This window comes from Mauremys reevesii, linkage group 4 (genome assembly GCF_016161935.1).
Source record: "Mauremys reevesii isolate NIE-2019 linkage group 4, ASM1616193v1, whole genome shotgun sequence".
Lineage (NCBI taxonomy): Eukaryota > Metazoa > Chordata > Testudines > Geoemydidae > Mauremys > Mauremys reevesii.
Genome location: NC_052626.1, coordinates 91,110,392 through 91,133,029, shown reverse-complemented (window position 1 = coordinate 91,133,029; position 22,638 = coordinate 91,110,392). Strand labels below are relative to the sequence as shown.

At 46.1% G+C, this 22,638-nt stretch overlaps 1 protein-coding gene across 5 annotated transcripts in view; it reads left to right on the top strand.

Annotated features, from left to right (window-relative positions):
* The window catches only part of DCDC1 (doublecortin domain containing 1), a 452,481-nt gene that overhangs the window by 256 nt on the left and 429,587 nt on the right, over positions 1 to 22,638 (top strand). For 4 of the 5 annotated variants that reach the window (XR_005597781.1, XM_039535835.1, XM_039535837.1 and 1 more), the window contains exon 1: positions 3,194 to 3,513. The exons of the other annotated variant lie outside the window; for it this stretch is intronic. Coding sequence is in view for 3 of the 4 variants with exons in the window: in XM_039535835.1 (XP_039391769.1) it covers positions 3,436 to 3,513 (78 nt within the window). In the remaining variant the exon portion in view is untranslated. Of the gene's footprint in view, positions 1 to 3,193; positions 3,514 to 22,638 lie in introns of those variants that run through there. 5 annotated transcript variants of the gene reach the window in all.

The following is a 22,638-nucleotide window of genomic DNA, read 5'->3' as shown; positions in this document are numbered from 1 at the left end:
CGCTTCCCCAGAAAGTTACCTCTTCCCGTAGCCAGAGCCCCCCCCTCCCCCCCCCCCTCCCACTTCCCGGCCAGCCTACCCCAGCAAGTCCCTAGAGATCAACTCATAGGCTTTAAGGTCAGAAGGGACCATTATGATCTTCTAGTCTGACCTCCTGCACAGTACAGGCCACAGAATCTCTCCCATCCACTCCTGCAACAAACCCCTAACCTATGTCTGAGCTACTGAAGTCCTCAACTTGTGGTTTAAAGGCTTCAAGGTGCAGAGAATTGTCCAGCAAGTGACCCGTGCCCCACCTTGCAGAGGAAGGTGAAAAATCCCTAGGACCTCTGCCAATCTGCCCTGGAGGAAAATTCCTTCCTGACCCCAAATATGGTGATCAGCTAAACCCTGAACATGTGGGCAAGACTCACCAGCCAGACACCCAGGAAAGAATTCTCTGTAGTAACTCAGATCCCACCTCATCTAACATCCCATCACAAGCCATTGGGCATATTTACTGCTAATAGTCAAAGATCAATTAATTGCCAAAATTAGGCATGATCTTGCATGCTATAATGATTCATGTGACCATACACACTATATATCCCTAGGCCCCCCACTATCATAGGAACTAACCATCCCAGACAGGGACATGAGGTCTCTGGACTAGTACTGTCCGTGTGAGAGAAATGTATCTTTTCTAGTGAGTGCCTGATCCTTAATTATCTCTAGCTAGCAACTGGCAAATGCCAGGCGTGTGTTGCTATGTAACAGATGAGGAAAGCAATGGGTGTTGTCCATCTTTACAAAATCAAGAGTTTAGACCCAGCTCCTCAAAGATAGTTAGAAACTCATCCCCCACACTCCCTCTGCTTAAAGTGTTCTGAAAAAAGTGTGTGGGAGGGGGGAAATATACCGACAGGTCTGCCGAGGTGAAATTCAATAAAGATAAGTGCAAAATACTTCACTTAGGAAGGAAAAATCAACTGCGTAACTACACAATGGGGAATAATTGTGTAGGCAATCTGGGAGTTATAATGGATCACAAATTGTATAGGAGTCAACAGTGTGATGCAGTGGAGAAAAAGGCTAATATTCTAGAGTGTATTAACAAGAGTGTCATATGTAAGACACAGGAGGTAATTGTCCTGCTCTATTGCAGTGGTGAGGCACCAGTTGACCCACTGGGACCCTATGGGATTTAAAAAAAAACTGGGCATGTTTAGTCTTGATAAAGGTGATCATTCCTCAAGGTAGGACAAGTAGTAATGGGAGCAGCATGGGAGATTTAGGTTAGCTATTAGGATACACTTTCTAATTATAAGGGTAGTTAGGCTCTGGAATAGGCTTCCAAGGGAGATTGTGGAATCCCCTTTATTGAAGTTTTTAAGAACAGGTTGAACAAACAACTGTCAGGGAAGATCTAGGTTTACGGTCCTGCCTCAGTGCAAGGGGGCTGGACTAGATCAGTGGTCCTCAACCAGAGGTCCATGTACCCCTCAGGGTATGCAGCGGTCTTCCAGGGGGTACATCAACTTGTCTAGATATTTGCCTAGTTTTACAACAGGCTACATAAAAAGCACTAGTGCAAACTAAAATTTCATAGAGACTATGACTTTTTTATCCTACTCTATAATATACACTGAAATGTAAGTGCAATCTTTATATTTTGATTGATTTATTTAATAATTATATAATAAAATCAGAAAGTAAGAATTTTTTCAGTAATAGTGTGCTGTGACACTTTTGTATTTTTATATCTGAGTTTATAAGCAAGTAGTTTTTAAGTGAGGTTTAACTTAGTGGTATGTAAGACAAATCAGACTTCTGAAAGGGGTACAGTAGTCTGGAAGGGTTGAGAGCCACTGAACTAGATGATGTCTTGAAGTACCTTCCAGTCCTACAGTTCTGTTATTCTATCATCTGGAAGTAGCCGCTGTCATAAAAAATGTGCTTAAAATTCACCGCTCAGTGACCCAACTCAATATAAAATTTTGATTTTTTCTAGGTGTGCAATGGGCGTTGTCCATCTTTACAAAATCAAGAGTTTAGACCCAGCTCTTCAAAGATTGTTAGAAACTCATCCCCCACACTCCCTCTGCTCATCCCCCACACTTCCCCCCATATACTTTAAATACTGCCCCGTCCCAGTTCCCTCTGGTTGGTAGATCTTTTTACCAAGCCAGAGGTGCCTGTTCTCTCAGCCAAGCCACCACAGTAAAGTGCTGCAAGATTAGATTTTAGATTAGAAGGTTGGGCCCTGCTGGCTCAGCTAGATTCTTATTAGACAAAGGCAAAAAGAGAGGTAGAAGGAATAAAGTAGGGATGGAAATGAAGACAGAGGATTGGGATTGAGGGAGCAGGATCCTCAGAGTCACTTTTTATGAATTGCTCACCATATGGCCATGAAAACGGTGATGTCTTCTAGTTCCCTCTCCCTATCTGTGCTGATAGGAACATCTTTTAGTATTAGGAAAAAGATGCATGTGCCTCGGTGGTAAATCCCTGAGCCCCAGTTTGTGGTGGCAGCTGTGATGGTGATGATGCTCCAGTCTCCTGACCAAACTCAGAGCTTACTGCCATTCTCTCAGCTGAGCAAGGTAGCAAGTATTTCTTAGAAAGTAAATATCCAAAAGGAGATGGCATCGTCATTTAAAGTAAATCTGAAAATCAACACAAGTTTTTGATCATTCAATAGACCTTTCCTCATATTAGTCCAAACAAATTCAGTTCACACAGTTTGCTTGAGTTTGCATTCTGCTTTCTTTTTTTGATCATTCTTTCAACAACAATATGTTCAGAGGTTAACCCCCATACTGTTGCCAATTTTAGGCATCACACTTTAAGAAAGATTTGAACAAACTGGAGAGAGTCCAGAGGAGAGAAAAAAAAAAAAGATGTTTAGAAAGTGTGGCCTATGGGAAAAAGTTGAAAATACTGGGCATGTTTAGTCTAAAAAAAGAAGGTTAAGGCAGGATGTGATAACAGTCTTCAAATATGTAAAAGATTGTTAAATGACCTCTGAGAATAGGACCAGAATGGGTCAGTTTAGTTTGCAGCAGGGGAGATTTACTTAAATATTAGGGGAAAAAGTAATTATAAGGCCAGTTAAGCACTGGAACAGCTTACCTTGGGAGGTTGTGGAATCCCCATTACTGGAGGTTTTTAAGAACAGGTTGGACAGACACCTGTCAGGGGTGGTTTAGGTGTACTTCATCCTGCCTCAGCACAGGGGATGGACTAGATGACCTATTGAGGTCCCTTCCCGTTCTACATTTCTATTATTCTAAGCCAGGCTGTGCTGCCATTGTGCAAAGGAGAGATATTGTGAAGAGCTGGCAATATGGCCATTGGGGTTGTCCTGTGACCATTAATGGGGGTTAGGTAGATTGTCAGCACACCGAAGACAGTGCCATCTTGCTATAGTCACATAATGTAATGCAGACAGTATAGATGCAAGTGGCTTTACGGTTACATGGGGAAAATATCTATCATCTGACCTACAAGTTCATTCCAGAACTAAGAATCAAGGTGAGTTCCTTCTGTCTTAGGTATTGTAAAAAGGCTTCTGCGCGGTAAAATTCTGTCCTTTTCTATACCTGTGTAATAAAGAGTAAAACTGGCCCTGTAATAAAAACTTGAAATGCAGTACATGAGCAGGTGTAACACAAGGCAGAAATGCCCTGCAAATGCAATTTAGGAAACAATTCTTTTGATGAGGCATGAGCCACAAGAGAATCCAGATCCCTCTCTTAGAGCAGTGTTGGTTTCTGCAGAGCTAACAGGAGTAAAAAAAGTAAACATTATTTTTTCACTAAAGTCTCTGTAAATTAACTCACGCTTAATAAAAGATACAGTCACTTTTCAGAGAAGAATTATACTGTAAATATAGTTGTTAAAATTTCTGTATAGCCTATACATGCAAGACAAGGTATTTCTCTCTTAAGGCTAGATCCTCCAAATGTGGTCTCCTGTGGTACGTTGCTGTCCCTGCACAAAGATCAGTTAAATTTAATCCATCAAGGTGTATAGATCAGTTTGCAGGATCGAGCTTTCAGGCCCCAATCCTGCAAGCTGTTTCACATAGGGTTCGCCCATATGGAATTCACTGCAGAATTGGAGCCTAAATATAGTTCAAACCCAGATGAGCATAATCTCAGAGACTTTAGACAGAAATTATGAGGGCTTGCTGTCCAAAGAATAGGTTTACTCATCAACAGAAAATAAAGTGTAAAACAGATGCTTTTCATTATGTATTAATTCAGGAAGAAATGTGGTACTTTTACATTTAGTAAAAACCAAGTCAGTATCTTTGGTAGATTTTTAAAATATTATTTCAGGGGTTACAGAAGAGGATATGCAGACTGCGAGGCAAAATAAGTTTACATTTTGCTGCAAGGTCCCTAGTTTCAAGGACACTCCATTGCTGATTTCCATGCAGTTCCAGTCAAATTAAAAATAGGGTATTTGGGTTTTTAACTGAATTAAGCATGAAAATAAATAGTGCAATCCACTCTGTTGTTATTTCTTGTTGCTCCCACATTTTTGAATTACATTAGCTTTTTTATTAACAGTTCATAATTGCATTATAGAAGCTGTTGTTAGGAAGCATTGGATTTTGACTGTTGGGTAGGGAACAGTTTGAGCTTTTAGCACCCATGTGGGTTTGGGAGGTGATTTAAGTTCTTGACACACAGAAGGCAGTTGAGGTTTTTGTGAGAATGAGTTAACTGGCCTCACTCCACATAAAACAGCTGGAGGAGGAGGCGCTGGTACTGCTAGTGCCCACCTTATAACTTTTAGTCCAGTGGTTAGCATGCTTATCTCGGATGTGGGAGACCTGGGGTTTCCCACATCCGGATGGGGAAGAAAGGATTTGAACAGGGGTCTCTCACCCCTTAGGAGCAGTCTCTGATCACTGAGCTGTGGGATATTCTAATGTAGGTCTCCCTAAATCTCTGGTGTTGAAACTGTTCCACTGTATATAAATAATAATGAGTCATTGGAATAGGAGGACTGGACTCTGGGTATTCTACCTCCCAGCTGGGTGCCCTAACCATCAGGCTACAGAGCCATTCTCACTCTTATGCTGTGTGACCCAGTGACTCTTTAAAGTATTTATCCATGGTTCAAGAGGAGATTTTCAGGGAGCCCCACATCAGAATGTCTTCTTCCTACCAGGCAGACTGGGGACTTGAATCTGGGTTTCCCACATCCCAGGTGAGTATGCAAACCACTGGATAAAAAAGGATAAACTGGGTAGTACCACCAGCTGGATTTTGAATGGCTTCTGAGCATGCCTACCTTTTGTTCTTCTAAAACGGTGACCTCCTAATAAAAACATCTTTGACTGGACCCTCCTCCCTGTTAAACCAGCTAGAAACAAGCATCCAGATTTTCTAAGGAAGAACCATGGCCCAGATACTCGAGGGTATTTAGGCACCTAACTCCCATTGCTTTCAATGGGAATTGGGATTCTACGAAGATCTGGGCCTTTGACTCTCTTATAAAAGCATGGCAAAAGACGGTTACTCACCGTAGTAACTGTTGTTCTTCGAGATGTGTTGCTCCTATCCATTCCAGTCAGGTGTGCGCGCCGCGCGTGCACGGCTCTCTGGAACATTTTTACCCTAGCAACTCCGGCGGGCCGGCTGGGCGCCCCCTGGAGTGGCGCCGCTATGGCGCCTGTTATATACCCCAGACAGCCCGTCCGCTCCTCAGTTCCTTCTTGCCGGCTACTCCGACAGTGGGGAAGGAGGGCGGGTCTGGAATGGATAGGAGCAACACATCTCGAAGAACAACAGTTACTACGGTGAGTAACCATCTTTTCTTCTTCGAGTGATTGCTCCTATGCATTCCAGTCAGGTGATTCCCAAGCCTTACCTAGGCGGTGGGGTCGGAGTGAGACGTGGCAGAGTGTAAGACTGCAGAGCCGAAGGCTGCATCGTCTCTTGATTGCTGCATCAACGCGTAATGGGAGGCGAAGGTGTGGACAGAAGACCAGGTGGCCGCTCTACAAATGTCCTGGATGGGAACATGGGCCAGGAAGGCGGCCGATGAGGCGTGCGCTCTCGTTGAGTGAGCAGTGAGGCGGCATGGTGGCACGCGAGCAAGCTCGTAGCATGTCCGAATACATGCCGTTACCCAGGAGGAAATCCGCTGGGAGGAGACCGGCTCACCCTTCATGCGGTCGGCGACTGCCACAAACAGCTGGGTCGAACGCCGGAAAGGCTTCGTCCGCTCAATGTAAAAGGCAAGGGCCCTGCGGACGTCCAGGGTGTGAAGCTGTTGTTCCCGAGGGGAGGCGTGCGGCTTCGGGAAAAAGACCGGGAGGAAGATCTCCTGGTTGAGGTGGAAGGCCGACACCACCTTGGGGAGGAAGGCCGGGTGTGGTCGAAGCTGCACCTTGTCTCCGTGGAAGACGGTGTATGGTGGTCCAACCGTTAGAGCACGGAGCTCAGAGACTCGTCTCGCTGATGTAATTGCGACGAGGAAGGCCGTCTTCCAGGAGAGGTAGAGCAGAGAGCACGTGGCTAGAGGCTCGAAGGGCGGTCCCATAAGCTTGGCCAGAACGAGGTTCAAATCCCAGGTCGGGGCAGGACGCCGCACCGGCGGGTACAACCGGTCCAGGCCCTTAAGGAAGCGGGAAACCATCGGGTTAGAAAAGATGGACCGACCTCCCATAGATGGACGAAAGGCGGACACTGCTGCCAGGTGTACTCTCAAGGAGGAGACCGCAGGACCTTGCTCCTTAAGGTACCAGAGGTAGTCCAGGATGGTAGGGATAGGGACTACGAATGGATTGAGTCCTCGTTGATCACACCAGAGTGCGAATCGCTTCCATTTCGCAAGGTAAGTGGAGCGAGTGGAAGGCTTTCTGCTCTCTAGCAGGACTTGCTGTACTGCCGCCGAACAGTCCCTCTCTGCGTGGGTCAACCACTCAGGTACCAAGCTGTAAGATGGAGGGACTGCAGGTTCGGATGGAGGAGTCTGCTGAAGTCCTGGGTGATGAGGTCCAGCCATAACGGAAGGGGGATGGGATCCCGAACGGAGAGCTCGAGCAGCAGGGTATACCAGTGCTGCCTCGGCCAGGCTGGAGCTACGAGTATGACGCGGGCTCTGTCCCTCCGAAGCTTCAGTAGCACTCGGTGCACGAGCGGGAACGGAGGGAAGGCGTAGAGGAGACGATCCGTCCAGGGGTAAAGGAAGGCGTCCGACAGGGAGCCTGGCGAGCGACCCTGGAACGAGCAAAACAGGTGGCACTTCCTGTTCTCCCTGGAGGCGAATAGGTCTATCTGGGGAAACCCCCACCTCCGGAAGATTGTGTGGACGACATCTGGACGGAGGGACCACTCGTGGGAGAGGAACGACCTGCTGAGATGGTCGGCCAGCGTGTTCTGCACTCCGGGAAGAAAGGATGCTTCCAGGTGAATTGAGTGGGTCACGCAGAAGTCCCACAGGAGCATCGCTTCCTTGCAGAGCGGGGAGGAGCGGGCTCCGCCTTGTTTGTTCACATAAAACATCGCTGTGGTGTTGTCCGTGAACACCGCTACGCATTGGCCTCGCAGACGGGTGTGGAAGGCGTGGCACGCCAAGCGAATTGCCCGCAGCTCCCTGACGTTGATGTGGAGGGAGAGCTCCTGGGGCGACCAGAGGCCCTGGGTATGTAGGTCGCCCAGGTGTGCTCCCCATCCCAACGCCGAGGCATCTGTCGTCAGTGTCACGGACAGACGAGGCGGGCGGAACGGGACTCCCGCACATACGACCTCTGGGTTCAGCCACCAACTGAGCGAAGCGAGGGTAGGCTTCGTGACCGTGACTACTCTGTCCATCGAGTCGCGGTGCGGGCGGTACACCGACGCCAGCCAAGATTGAAATGGGCGAAGGTGCAGTCTCGCATAGGCGGTGATGAACGTGCACGACGCCATGTGGCCCAGGAGGCGTAGGCAGGACCGAACCGTCGTAGTGGGAAAAGCGTGCAGGTCTCGGATGATGGAGACCATCGTCTGGTGCCGGGCGCGAGGAAGACAGGCTCTGGCCACCGTGGAGTCGAGGACCGCTCCAATAAACTCCACCCTCTGAGATGGAGTCAGTGAGGACTTCTCCACATTGATGAGAAGGCCCAGTGCCCGAAATAGGGAGAATATCTCGGCAACTTGGTCTGTTACCAATTGGCGGGATGGCCCGTGAACCAGCCAGTCGTCGAGATAAGGGTAGACTTGAACTCGATGACGGCGGAGGTCTGCAGCAACCAGTGCCATGCATTTGGTGAAGACCCTCGGAGCGGTGGATAGGCTGAAGGGTAGCACCGCAAACTGGTAGTGTGCACCGTTGACCACAAAACGCAGGTAGCGTCGATGGGGAGGGTAAATAGCAATATGGAAGTATGTGTCCTTCATGTCGAGGGCGGCAAACCAGTCTCCCGGATCCAGGGAGGGAATGATGGTCCCCAAGGTCACCATGCGAAATTTGAGCTTGATCATGTATTTGTTGAGCTCCCGGAGGTCCAGTATGGGTCTGAGGCCTCCTTTCGCCTTGGGGATGAGAAAATAACGGGAATAGAATCCCCTGCCCCGCCTGTCTTGCGGCACCTCCTCTATGGCACCCAAGTGATAGAGTCTCGACCTCTTGCAAGAGGCATTGCTCGTGAGAGGGGTCCCTGAAGAGGGATGGGGAAGGTGGGTGGGAAGGAGGGGGCGAAATAAACTGAAGGTGGTAACCATACTGGACAGTACGGAGTACCCAGCTGTCCGATGTGATTTGGGACCACGCCGGGAGGAAGTGGGAAAGGCGGTTGCAAAATAAAGGGGTTGGATCCTGGGAATAGACTGATGAGCCGTCCTCGGGCGTCCCATCAAAATTGCTGTTTGGGCCCTTGAGGGGCCTTGGACGATGCCTGGGCCTGGTTGCGCCTGCTGCCTGGAGGTCTACGGCGGTTGAGGCCGTTGCGCCGACTATTATAAGGCCTTGACCTGGCCTGGGTAAAAGGCCGGAAGGGCTGCTGTTGGCGGAAGGAGCGCCTCTGGGTAGCTGGTGTGTGCATACCCAGAGTGCAGATAGCTACACAACCGTCCTTCAGGGTCTGTATCCTCAAGTCTGTTTTCTCTGAGAACAGGCCGTGAGTCTCAAAGGGCAGGTCCTGGAGGGTATACTGCACCTCCGGCGGCAAGGCGGAGGACTGCAGCCAGGAGATGCGCCGCATAGTTACTCCAGAGGCCAGCGTTCTGGCCCCTGAGTCCGCCGAATCCAGGGCAGCCTGGATGGAAGAGCGGGAGGCTGTCCTGCCCTCTTCGACCAGAGCTGAAAACTCTCGTCGGGAATCCGCCGGGATCAGTTCCATGTATTTCGTGAGGGACATGAAAATGTCGAAGGCGTACCGGGCTAATAGGGCCAGCTGGTTTGCAATGCGCAGCTGAAGACCCCCCACCGAATACACCTTGCGGCCCAACAAGTCCATGCGCCTGGCGTCCTTCGACTTCGGCGCTGGGGCTGGCTGTCCATGCCGCTCATGGTCGTTAACGGACTGGACGACGAGTGAGTCTGAAGCAGGGTGAGTGTACAGATACTCGTATCCCGTGGGGGGGACCGAGTATTTACGTTCCACGCCCCTTGCCGTAGGGGGGATGGACGCCGGCGACTGCCAGATGGTCGTGGCATTTTTCTGGATTGTTTTAATAAAAGGCAGGGCCACCCGCGTCGGGGCCTCCGCGCCGATGACGTTGGTCACCGGGTCTTCATCTTCCGGGACCTCCGCCACCGGAAGGTCAATGGCCTTTGCCACCCTGCGGAGAAGGTCCTGGTGGGCCCGCAGGTCGATCGGGGGAGGGTCCACTGTAGCGGAGCCCGCCACTGCCTCATCCGGAGAGGAGGATGAAGACAGAGTCTGTACCACCACCTCTGCCGGAGGCTGCTCAGGGGCTTGTGAGGTTGACGGAAGCCCTGCGGGATCCGACGACGGTAGGGTCTCCCCCAGTGGTGTTGGGGAAGGGCGGCTCACCGTGGCTTCCGGTATCCTGCGTTCAGCACCCACTGGGCGCTGGCACAAGGGGAGCCCTTGGGACTCATAGCCGGCCCAGGGGACCCAGAAACCTCACTGCTGGTGTCCAAGATGTTGGCTCTGGGTGGGAGCCCGGAGATCTGTCTCGCTGTCCGCCTGGGAGATGACCGATGGCTGACGCGAAGGCCACGGGGGTGCAGAGGCGCTGATGGAGTGCGCCGCTGAATGAGGCAGCTTATCCCCGGACGGTGCCGAGGAGCGGTGCCGGCCGTCATGGTGCCAGGACGGTGATCTGGACCGTCGGTCACTTCGGTACTGGGAGCCAGAGCGTGACCTTGATCGCCGGTGGCGAGAGCGGCTGCGGGAGTCGTGACGTCGAGATCGGTACCGGGAACTGGATCTCCGACGGTACCGTCGGTCCGGTGACCGGGACCGTGAGCGGTGCCGGGAGTGCGACCGGTACCGCGAGATTGAGCGGTACCGGGACTGCGACCGTTGCCGGGACGGGGTGCGGTACCGAGACTGGGATCGGTGCCGGGATCGGGACCGGCGTGACGGCGACTGTTGCCAGGACCGGGACCGGGTCCGAGGTTTGGAGCGTCGCCCCTCTCTTCCGTCAGGGGTCTGGGGCCGCATCATTGCAGGCTTACCCAACGATTGAACAGCCCGCACCGGCGGTGCCGGGGGCCGGAGGCTTGGTGCCTCTACGAGCTGAATAAGCTCTCTCGCCGTCACAAACGTTTCAGGGGTGGACGGGAGATGCAGCTCTACCGCGGCCGGCGCCGGGGAGCAGGGAGGTACCGGACTCGACGGCTCTTGCGGTGCCGGAGTCAGCGGAACCGTGCACGGCTTGTGCACTACCACAGCCGGTGCCGGAGGTGCCGGAGGTGGCTGGGTAAACTGTCCCGAAGCTGCAGGTTTTGGAGCCGGGTGCGCCGTCTTCCGCTTCCTCTGGGGGGAGAGGGAACGGTGCCGGGACTTCGGTGCCGTCTGCGTGCCTTTAGGAGCCTCGGTACCGGGACGGCTTGGTGCCGCTGGTGCGCTGCGCGCCGAGGATGGTTTCGGCGGTGCCGGGGACGGAGCAGGGGGCTGAAGTGCCGCCTCCGTAAGGAGTTGTTTAAGTCGCGAGTCTCGCTCCTTTCTTGTGCGCGGCTTGAATGCCGTGCAAATCGGGCACTTATCAGTCCTGTGCGATTCCCCGAGGCAGCGCAGGCAGGAATCGTGCGGGTCGCCGATGGGCATAGGCCGCTGACAAGCCGCACAGGGCTTAAAGCCCGGTGCCTTGGGCATGAGCCCGCACCGGTTGTGGAAGAAGAGGGGCTAACCCCTCTAATTCCCTACTATCACAACTATAACAACTATACAACTAACTTATTCAACTAATCTTAACTATTAAACTAAGTGAAACAACTATATACACTAAAGATACGGAGAAACGCTAGGGCTGTGGAGGTGAGATAGCACTCCACTGTTCCAACTGGCCATCACGCGCGGTAAGAAGGAACTGAGGAGCGGACGGGACGGCTGGGGTATATAACAGGCGCCATAGCGGCGCCACTCCAGGGGGCGCCCAGCCGGCCCGCCGGAGTTGCTAGGGTAAAAATGTTCCAGAGAGCCGTGCACGCGCGGCGCGCACACCTGACTGGAATGCATAGGAGCAATCACTCGAAGAAGAACAAGGAGGAACTTCCTCCACAGCACCATCCTTCCTTCTGGACCATGCAGGGTTTGCACTGTGGGAGGGCCAAGGAGAAGTGGACAGGGTTGTGGGGAATGCACATCATGGAAATAAGCCAGAAAAGATAAAACAAACTGGAATTGTTTGTCTGGAATTCTCCTAGCCTATGTCATTCACAACCAGAGGTTTGCTAGCAGTGGTGCAAAGCAGTATTGCCACCACAAATCAGGCCCCCCAACAGTATGAAATTGGCTTAAAAATCGTGAGATGTTAAAGAAATTGGGTTCTATTTATTAGCCATCCAGGTTTTTTTTGAGCCTGAAGATTGAACTTGGGTCATGTTTCCTAGTTTTACTTCTCAGTCATGAGGGTTAGAAACTTACTTTTTTAAAATATAAAAGCAGAAATTCTCATGTAATCACTTTTCTCCAGGAGCTGGGGCTTTGAATATCATGAGACTTCTAATAAAATTGCACACATTGGCAACACTGGCAAAGCACAGGGCCTGGGCCTCTAATTATCTCTGTGAAGGGAATCTTATGGAGACTTCCTCTATGGGAACCCCATTCTGTAGGTGTGGACAGGACAGCATGATCTGGGCCATAGAAAGTAATATATATTTTATTAAGAATATATTGTAGATTTTTTTAATGGTTATCATTAGTTATTGTAAAAGAGCATGATATGGGAGAAAATTAAACAATTGTTTTGTTAAATGACATACCATTATAGACCACTGAGGTATTGTTAGAAATTGCTATCTGGTAAGGATACATAGTTTGAGTTAATATAGAATAATCCAGATCCATGCTGAAATTGCGTGAATATTTTTTGGTTCAAACAATTAATATTTTTAATAGAGAGATTTTATTGAAGATTGTGACTTTTTATCATGCTGCATTGTGACAGAAGAGTAAGAGAATATGTTTGAAGGCTAGGGGTTTTCAATTTACTCAAGATGTGGAAATTAATTGAATTTAAAGTTTGTGTTTTATTGGGCCAATAAAAGATATGTATAAACGATGTACTTTGCCCTTTTCATTTACATTCTTCACAACCTGATGAGAGTTCTAAAATATTCCAAGTATCCCTACATTTGTATCTTTGGTAAATAGCCTGCATTTTCCAAGCTGCCATTTAGGGTTATTAGATTATTTTTGTTTTTGTAATTTTGTTTGTGTTGGTTTTATGTTTGTTGTACATGTGCATAAAAAGGAATAGCAAGAATACCAATAAATAGATGTAAAGGAACAGCGTTGGTTGTACAAAATATGAAAAGACAGATCTTTCTGAAATATAGAGACTCTGGATTATTTACGACCCTGTACAAAAAGGCTCTCAAGACAAGGAGGAAATAAAATATGTATGCTTTGAGGAATTAGAAATTTGATAGAAAATTTTTATAGCTGAAGAGCTAAAAAGTGTATTTCATTCCTGTGGCCCAAATTACGGAAAGCACTTAAGTGTGTCCATCCCTGTTCAAGCGACCACGTGCTTAACTTTATGCATGTGATTTAGTACAGTCCTTAATAGGGTTGCTTTCCTGATTCTTGACCTATAAACCAAAATCTTTTCATATTTATTTAAATTATTATTTACTGATGTAAGGCCATATCCTGCTCTCCACTCATCCAGGCAGTCCCATTGACTTCAGAATGAGCAGGATTAATAGATTCATAGAGTTTAAATCCTAATCTGACCTCCTGTATATCACGTCATTAAATTTCTCCCTGTTACCCCATATTGAACCTAATAACTTGTGTTTGACTAAAGCATGTATTCAAGAAAGGCATCCAATCTTGATTTGAACACATCAAGAGATGGAGAATCCACCACTTCCTTTCATAGTTTGTTCAAATGGTTAATCACCCTTGCTGTTAAAAGTCTGTATATTTGAATTTGAATTTGTCTGTCTTGAACTTTCAGCCATTGGTTCTTGTTATGCCTTTCTCCACTTGCTTAATGAGCACTTTAGTACCTGGTATTTTCTCCCTGTGATATTCTGTAATCAAGTCACCTCTCAGTCTTCTTTTCGATATGACTGAGCTCTTCTCTCTAAGGCATTTTGCCAGACCTTAAATAACTGTTGTAGCTCTTTTCTGCACTCGCTCTAATTTCTCAACATTCTTTTTAAAATATGGATGCCAGAACTGCTCGTAGGATTTCAGTATTAGTCTCACCACTGGGATTTCTGGCCTACTGCTTTCAATGTGACTGTTCTTTTCTGAGTAAGGGGAGCAGGATTTTTCCCCGAACTGGCTTTTCCATTACATCTGTAGTAGACCGTTCAGTCAAACAGTTCGTATTGGAAGTGCTGAATCCTGATTTCCCTCTCCTGAAAATGACTCTTATGTCTACCACAATAGACAACTATTTGTAAGCAGTATTGCATAAAGTTAGATCAATGAGTATGCCAAGATTAAGTGAGGGTTGTTCATCAGGCTGCAGAAAACCCTTGGAAAATGTAGGATTTTCAAAACTTTAAATGGATTAATGCAAGGTGGAGTTTTTTTGTTTGTTTTGCTTTTTTAAAAAGAGAACATAATAAATCAAGGTTGTGGGTGATTAGACCCTCAAAAATTGTCTTTAATTGGCTCAAATTTATCACTGCATAAAGAAAAATGAAGTTTGTCTCCAAGGAGATTTGTTATATGATAGAATAAATGTCATAATGATGAGAACAAGTAGCTTTAAAAAAATGCCCCCAAAATATGTTTTCCAATAAATCTCCCCCAAAATGATTGAAAATGTCTTGGGAATTATTTAAGCGATATACAGTATTCTTGAAAAGTGTACAGCAGGACACATTCAGTACAGTCTTTTGTAGCTCATTAGCAATTTCTTTAATGAGTTTTCTTTTATAGTGATAGATAGTTAAGGTAACAGACAAGTGACAGATTGTTTGTCTTTAATGATTTCCCTATTTCAGGCCCATTACAAAGCAATTAGAAATCTGACAGCATTTTCACTCTGCATTACTGATCATCTAAAGTGATGAGAAATGAGAGGTGATGAATATTAATTGTATATTTTCATATGATTATCATAAATTATTACCTTGTCGAATGTGATGCAGGTGAAGTAAGAGCAAAGAGGAAAATTCAGTCAGATATAATCATTTGAATGATTGCATGACTTAGTTTTTGTCTTTATCTAGCTAAACTATCCATGCATTTTTTCCATAAGAAGTCTCTAGTTTATGTTTGAGCATAGGAAGTAATTTTGAGCCATTTCGGTAGTTACCTATTATAATGTATTACGTTAAAAAAAAAGTAAAGAACATTGATTTGCAAAATCAAGCACTCAAAGGTTAGGAAATACCAGTATTACGATTGTCCATGAACCTTAGGGGCCCAATTTGAGAATACTAGGGCCTAATTTTATAGAATACTTAGTGTATTAGTATTTTATATGTTCAGTGCAGAGCTCACCTTGACCTCAGTTGTAGTTGTGAGTACTCAGCATTTCTGCAAATAGATGTCCCAGGTTGGTTACCCAGAAAATTGATAACACACAATAGCCACTTGTGAAAATTTCAGTTTCTGTGGTTTGCCCTGTATCACATAGGGAGTCTGTGGCACAGGCAGTGATAGAATCCAATTCTCCAAGGGGCATTTATCTGCTTTAACTACAAGATCATGCTTTCTCTTTCTGCAAGCCCCTGCATCATCCCTTACACCGCCTTGGTTCATCCCCAGTGCAGGTCCATCTCATGGACCGAATGAGGCAGACATCCTTTGGAAAAAGTAGTATGTGATCATGTATTTAAAGACTGTGCCAAATTAAGGTTGTACAGGAAACTTTAACTCTGGCATTTCCTAACTTGTATGTGCTTGACTTTTCAACCTTAATGCTCTTACTGTATGTTTTTGGCTCTACATCCTGTGTCAGATTGTGGGAAAGGGAGAAATATAGGACACTAAGTTTCCACTATTGTGTGTGGGCTCAGTTATCTCATACAGAAATGTAAAACGTGTAAGATGGTTTATCACTTCCCCTTTCTCCACTTCAGGGGCATGTAGTCCAAGTTACTAGGTTGGCATGTAGTCCAACACATAGTCTAGCCCACATCAGAAAATTAAGAAACTTTTGGTTTTTTGCCCTATGGTACAAGCACCGTAATCCTTTTTCTTTTTATATAAGTTACACATTTGGAGTCATGGCACATTTGTTATTCTGTGCCTTCATCTAGCTCAATTTAGGAACATAAGAATTGACATAGCCACCGTAGTTCAGATCTATGGTTCATTTAGTAGGGTTAGGCTGCCTTGGCTCTGACACTTCCCAGTAATAGTATGTAGCTCTTATATAGCCCTTTTCATCAGTAGATTTTAAAACATTTTACAAAGGATTTCAGTGTTATTATCATCCTCATTTTATAGATGGGGAAAGTAAGGCAGTGAAATGAGTTCCCCATGGTTCTCTAGTAGGCCAATTACAGGGCCAGGAATAGAATCAATGTATCTAGAGTCCCTTTCTGGTGCTCAATCCACTACGCTACACTGCATTCAAGGTGCTTCTGAGGATAGATACTTCTGAGAGAGATGTAAAAACATCTGATGCATAATTTTGCAACATAACTTTGGGGAAATTTCTTCCTAACCCCGAGCTGTTAGAGGATGACTTCTATCTTAAAGCATGAGGGTTGATGGTTTTCATTGTTTATTTAAATGGCTAATCATTTTTTTAATCTTGCTTAACTTTTTGTCTTAGTAATGTGAGCTCCATGTGTTAATTATGACTTGTAACAATGTCTCCTTGACTTTGTATTATGATGAGAATGACCTCTATAGTATTCATTATTTTATATAACTCTAACACACAACCTCATATTTGCCTCCTCTGTAAACGTGATACTTCTTATCTTTTCAATTTCTCCTTATATGGAAATCTTTGCATGCCTCTTATAATTTTCATTTCCCTTGTCAGGATCCTTTTTGTTTTGCTACCTCCTTTTTGAGATGGGATGACCATATCTGATTGCAGTATTCACAGTGAAGGAATGCCATCAATTAGGGCTGTCGATTAATCGCAGTTAACTCACGTGATTAATTCAAAAAAATTAATTGCGATTAAAAAATTAATTGTGATTAATCACAGTTTTAATTGCACTGTTAAACAATAGAATACCTATTGAAATGTATTAAATATTTTGGATGTTTTTCTACATTTTCATATATATTGTATTCTGTGTTGTAATTGAAATCAAAGTGTATATTTTTATTACAAATATTTGCACTGTTAAAATTATTACAAAAATAGTATTTTTCAGTTCACCTTATACAAATACTGTGGTGCAATCTCTTTGTCATGAAAGTGCAACTTACAAATGTAGATTTTTTTTTGTTACATAACTGCACTAAAAAAAAACCAATGTAAAACTTCAGAGCCTACAACTCTACTCAGTCCTACTTCTTGTATCGCTAAGACAAACAAGTTTGTTTATATTTACAGGACATAATGCTGCCCTCTTCTTATTTACAATGTCACCAGAAAGTGAGAACAGGCAATTGCATGGCACTTTTGTAGCTGGCATTGCAAGGTACAAGGTGATATGCTAAACATTTGGATGTCCCTTCATGCTTTGGCCAGTATTCCAGAGGACATGCTTCCATGCTGATGACGTCATTTAAAAAAAATTGCATTGATTAAATTTGTGATTGAACTCTTTGGGGGAGAAGATGTCCCCTGCTCTGTTTTACCTGCATTCTGCCATATATTTCATGTTATAGCAGTCTCGGATGATGACCCAGCACGTTGTTTATTTTAAGAACTCTTTAAGAACACTGCAGATTTGATAAAACGCAAAGAAGGTACCAATGTGAGATTTCTAAAGAAAGCTACAGCACTCAACACAAGATTTAAGAATCTGAAGTGCCTTCCAAAATCTGAGAGGGACGAGATGTGGAGCATGCTTTCAGAAGTCTTAAAAGAGCAACACTCCAATGTGGAAACTACAACCCGAACCACCAAAAACGAAAATCAACCTTCTGCTGGTGGCATCTGACTCAGATGATGAAAATAAACATGCATTAGTCCGCACTGCTTTGGATTGTTATTGAGAAGAACCTGTCATCAGCATGGACGCATGTCCCCTGGAATGGTGGTTTAAGCATGAAGGGACATATGAATCTTGAGCACATCTGTCACATAAATATCTTATGACGCTGGTGACAACAGTGCCATGCGAATGCCTGTTCTCACATTCAGGTGACATTGTAAACAAGAAGCGGGCAGCATTATCTCCTACAAATGTAAACAAACTTGTTTGTCTTAGCGATTGGCTGAACAAGAAGTAGGACTGTATGGACTTGAAGGCTCTTAAAATTTTACATTGTTTTATTTTTGAAGGCAGTTTTTTGTACATAATTCTACATTTGTAAGTTCAACTTTCATGATAAAGAGATTGCACTACAGTACTTCATAGAATCATAGAATATCAGGGTTGGAAGGGACCTCAGGAGGTCATCTAGTCCAACCCCCTGCTCAAAGCAGGACCAATTCCCAACTAAATTATCCCAGCCAGGGCTTTGTCAAGCCTGACCTTAAAAACCTCTAAGGAAGGAGATTCCACCACCTCCCTAGGTAACCCATTCCAGTGCTTCACCACTCTCTGAGTGAAAAAGTTTTTCCTAATATCCAACTTAAACCTCCCCCACTGCAACTTGAGACCATTACTCCTTGTTCTGTCATCTGCTACCACCGAGAACAGTTTAGATCCATCCTCTTTGGAACCCCCTTTCAGGTAGTTGAAAGCAGCTATCAAATCCCCCCTCATTCTTCTCTTCCGCAGAATAAACAATCCCAGTTCCCTCAGCATCTCCTCATAAGTCATGTGCTCCAGCCCCTTAATCATTTTTGTTGCCCTCCGCTGGACTTTTTCCAATTTTTCTACAACCTTCTTGTAGTGTGGGGCCCAAAACTGGACACAGTACTCCAGATGAGGCCTTACCAATGTCAAATAGAGGGGAATGATCACATCCCTCGATCTGCTTGCAATGCCCCTACTTATACAGCCCAAAATGCTGTTAGCCTTCTTGGCAACAAGGGCACACTGTTGACTCATATCCAGCTTCTCGTCCACTGTAACCCCTAGGTACTTTTCTGCAGAACTGCTGCCTAGCCACTCGGTCCCTAGTCTGTAACAGTGAATGTGATTCTTCCATCCTAAGTGCAGGATTCTGCACTTGTCCTTGTTGAACCTCATCAGATTTCTTTTGTCCCAGTCCTCTAATTTGTCTAGGTCTTTCTGTATCCTATCCCTACCCTCCAGCATATCTACCACTTCTCCCAGTTTAGTGTCATCTGCAAACTTGCTGAGAGTGCAGTTCATGCCATCCTCCAGATCATTAATGAAGATATTGAACAAAACCGGCCCCAGGACCGACTCTTGGGGCACTCCACTTGAAACCGCGTGCCAACTAGACATGGAGCCATTGATCACTACCCGCTGAGCCCGACAATCTAGCCAGCTTTCTATCCATCTTATAGTCCAATCATCCAGCCCATACTTCTTTAACTTGCTGGCAAGAATACTGTGAGAGACCGTACTTGTATTAGGTGAATTGAAAAATACTATTTCTTTTGATTTTTTACAGTGCAAATACTTGTAATCCAAAATAAATATAAAGTGATCACTGTACACATTGTATTCTGTGTTGTAATTGAAATCAATATATTTGAAAATGTAGAAAACATCCAAAATATTTAAATAAATGGTATTCTAAAATTAATAGTGTGATTAATCACAATTAATTTTTTTAATCACTTGACAGTCTTAATATATATATTAGGCAGATGTTTTATTTGAACTCTGCATAATGGCACTTAGTATGAGTAATTCAAAGTGTTATTTTGAACTTGCATTATTTTAATCTTGTCTGCACTGAATTTAATCTATTGTTGTGTTAGGCAGTAGGGATTGTGTGCAATAGTCTTACCTTCAGTAGATTCTTTCCCACCTCATAAAGAATTTATATTATTATAGGAAGAGATGGTAGTTAACCCCTGTAGTTAAGGTTGCTTATCGCTTTCCATTAAAAAATCCCTTTAACTGTTGGGGCTGAAATTTTCCATATAGGGTATCTACCTTATAGGTTTTTTGAGGGATGGGGTGGGAGGGGGCAGGGAATTTCCACTAAAATGGTTCCACTGTTTCCAAGAATGAGATTAGGTAAAATATGTTACTTTGTCTATGTTAAAAAAATCTTATAGTTATTTCATTGAGAAGCACTAGCACTTCCATGTTTTGGCGGGGGTGTTGCTCCAGTGTTAGAGATGTCTCTTTAGCAGCCCCCAAGAAAATCTCCTAAAATTTTACCAAGTTATAAGCCTCTGAAAAAACACAGTTTGCACATACTCAGTAGAGGCTCATTAGAATTGGCAGCTAAATTCTCTGTAGACTCCATCTGCACTGAGTATGCTCCATCCCCACAGAGCTCTTACATGCAAACAGACTGTGCATGAAGAATCTCAACAGAGAGCCTGAGCATGCTCTATCCCATGATTACGGGGATGAGCAGGGCTTTCCCTACAGTTGCACCCAGGGCTTTGGAGCTGTGCTCTGGCTCCGCTCCAGCTCCAGGCAAAAACCTGCAGCTCCACTGCTCCGGAGCTGCTCCGAGCTCCAGCTCCAGGCTCTGCTCCTAAGCCCTGGTTGCACCTTCCATCTGCCAGGAGCCACTGTGGCATGGGATACCTCAGCTAAAATCAGGGAAATTGTCTTTCTTGTGCTCGCCATGTCTCCTGCTAGCACCCAGGCAGCATGGAGGATATAGAGAATGTAGCCTGACTCAAATGTAAAGGGTTAAGAAGCAGATGGGGAACAAGGAATGAGGCAGGAGCAGAAGGGAGATAACATAGGAGCAGAGGGAAAAGGAACATCAGCTAGCGATAGGAGCATAATAGGGACAAGGGCAGCAGTGGGAGAGAGGGGGATAGAAGTAGAGATGAGACAAGGACATGAGCTGAGGAAGGGGAGGAAAGGAGCAGAGGAAGATAGAGTTGAGAGGAGGGGTATAGGAGCACAGTGTGGAACGAGGTAGGGTCTGGGAGAGATGATAGGAGCAGAAAGAGGTGGGGCTGGAGGGTACAAGCAGGGGGAATGGGCAAAAGCTACAGGAAAGGGATAAAGGGCTGCGGACAGGAGCGGCTAGGGACAGGAGTATGAGTCAGGGCAGGAGTAGAATGGGGCGGGGGTTAGGAACAGGGTGGAGGTAGGGGCAGAAGGGTTTATAAACACTATAGTATGCTCCTCTTCAGAATCTGGAATTGAACCCAGGATTCTCAGTGTTCCTCTGCCTGTCAACAAATAGCTGTGATACCCACTGGCAAAGTACCGATACATGTCTTATTCATCTGTAGTGATTGGGCCACATTGAGCATAACAGCCCACTATTGCCACTAGTTACTATGTTAGCTGAAAAAGTAGAGATCTGTGCACTGGAGCTAAAGGTTCCAATCCTGATGCTCACCCACGTGGGGATCAGTGTAGTTCTACATAATGAAATATCTGGGTTTTTTCAGTTTGCTATTTAAAATCTTAGAAAATTAATTACAAAAATCTGTGTTAAAAGAACTTTAAGGTTGCAAAGTCAAGCACTCTAAAAGTAGAAAAAATTAGGTTATTTGTGCAAGATTTCTCTTACCTGTAGCTAATTGGGCATCTCTTATTTACACACACTGAAGTACAAAATGGTGTAAAAGAAGAGGGGGATAATTTGAACTGAGAAAAGGACATAATAGCTCATTACATATAAAATGTGTATTTTAAAAACTTGGAAACATGTTGGGGGGAAATTGTTTGGGTTTTATGCTCCTGTTGTTAACACAGCAACAACATTAAATAGTATTTAGGCTGTCTCTGAGATAGAGAACAGCTTTTCAAAGAAATATACCATATATATTTTTTGGTTTTAACATATATTTTATAAACAGGTGTTACCATATTCATATATTCAACCTGAGCCTGAGGTTGCCAAAGAGCCACAGTAATACGTCAGCAGCCCCCAATCAGCTCCTCCCCTGCTCCCAGCGCCTTCCACCCACCAGCAGCCTCGCCGATCAGCGCCTCCCCTTTCCAACCCACACCTCCCAATCAGCAGTTTTGTGGTGCAAGAGGCTCGGGGGGGAAGGGGATGAGCGAGGGCACAGCACGCTCAGGGAAGGGGGCAGGAAGGGGTGGAGTGGGAGTAGGGCTTGTGGCAGAGCCAGGGATTGAGCAGTGAGCACATTGGAAAGCTGGCGCCTGTAGCTCCAGCCCCGGAGTTGGTGCCTATACAAAGAGACACATATTAACTTCTGAAGAGCCGCATGTGGCTCTGGAGCCACAGGTTGGCCACCCCCGGGTTAGACAGTAGTACTGCTGAAAAGGATCTAGGGGATATAGTTAAGGCTACAATTTAGTCACAGTATTTTTAGTAAAAGTCTTGGACAGGTCACGGGCAATAACAATTCACAGCCTGTGACCCGTCCATGACTTATACTATAAATAGCCCTGAATAAATCTTTGGGTGGTGGCTGCTGCGGGGGTCACCCTGGGAGGCCACTGCTGTGGGAGCCACTGCTGGGGGGGTGTCCTGGGGAGCCGCTGCTGCAGAAAGGGGCCCATGGCCAGCAGCACCAGCTGTCAGGGGCTGCTAAAGCAGTGGTTGCTCCGGCTGCCATGGGGACCACTGCCTGGAGCCGCCAAAGCAGCAGTTGCTCGGGGAACCTGCTCTAGCCGTGCCTGGGACCGCTTCTCAGGCAGTCCCCACGACCAACTGCCCGGGACAGACCAAGCAGCGGCCAGTAGCTGTCCACAGAGCTGCTCCAGCATCAGCTTGTGTGGCTGTCCCCGGGGCCACCTGAGCAGCTGCCCCCAGAGCTTGCTGCTTGCACAGCCCTGAGGTCATCCACACTGGTCGCTGCGGAATCCATGATTTCTGCGACCTCTGCGACAGACACAAAGCTCTAGTTATAGTGGATCACAAATTCAGTATGA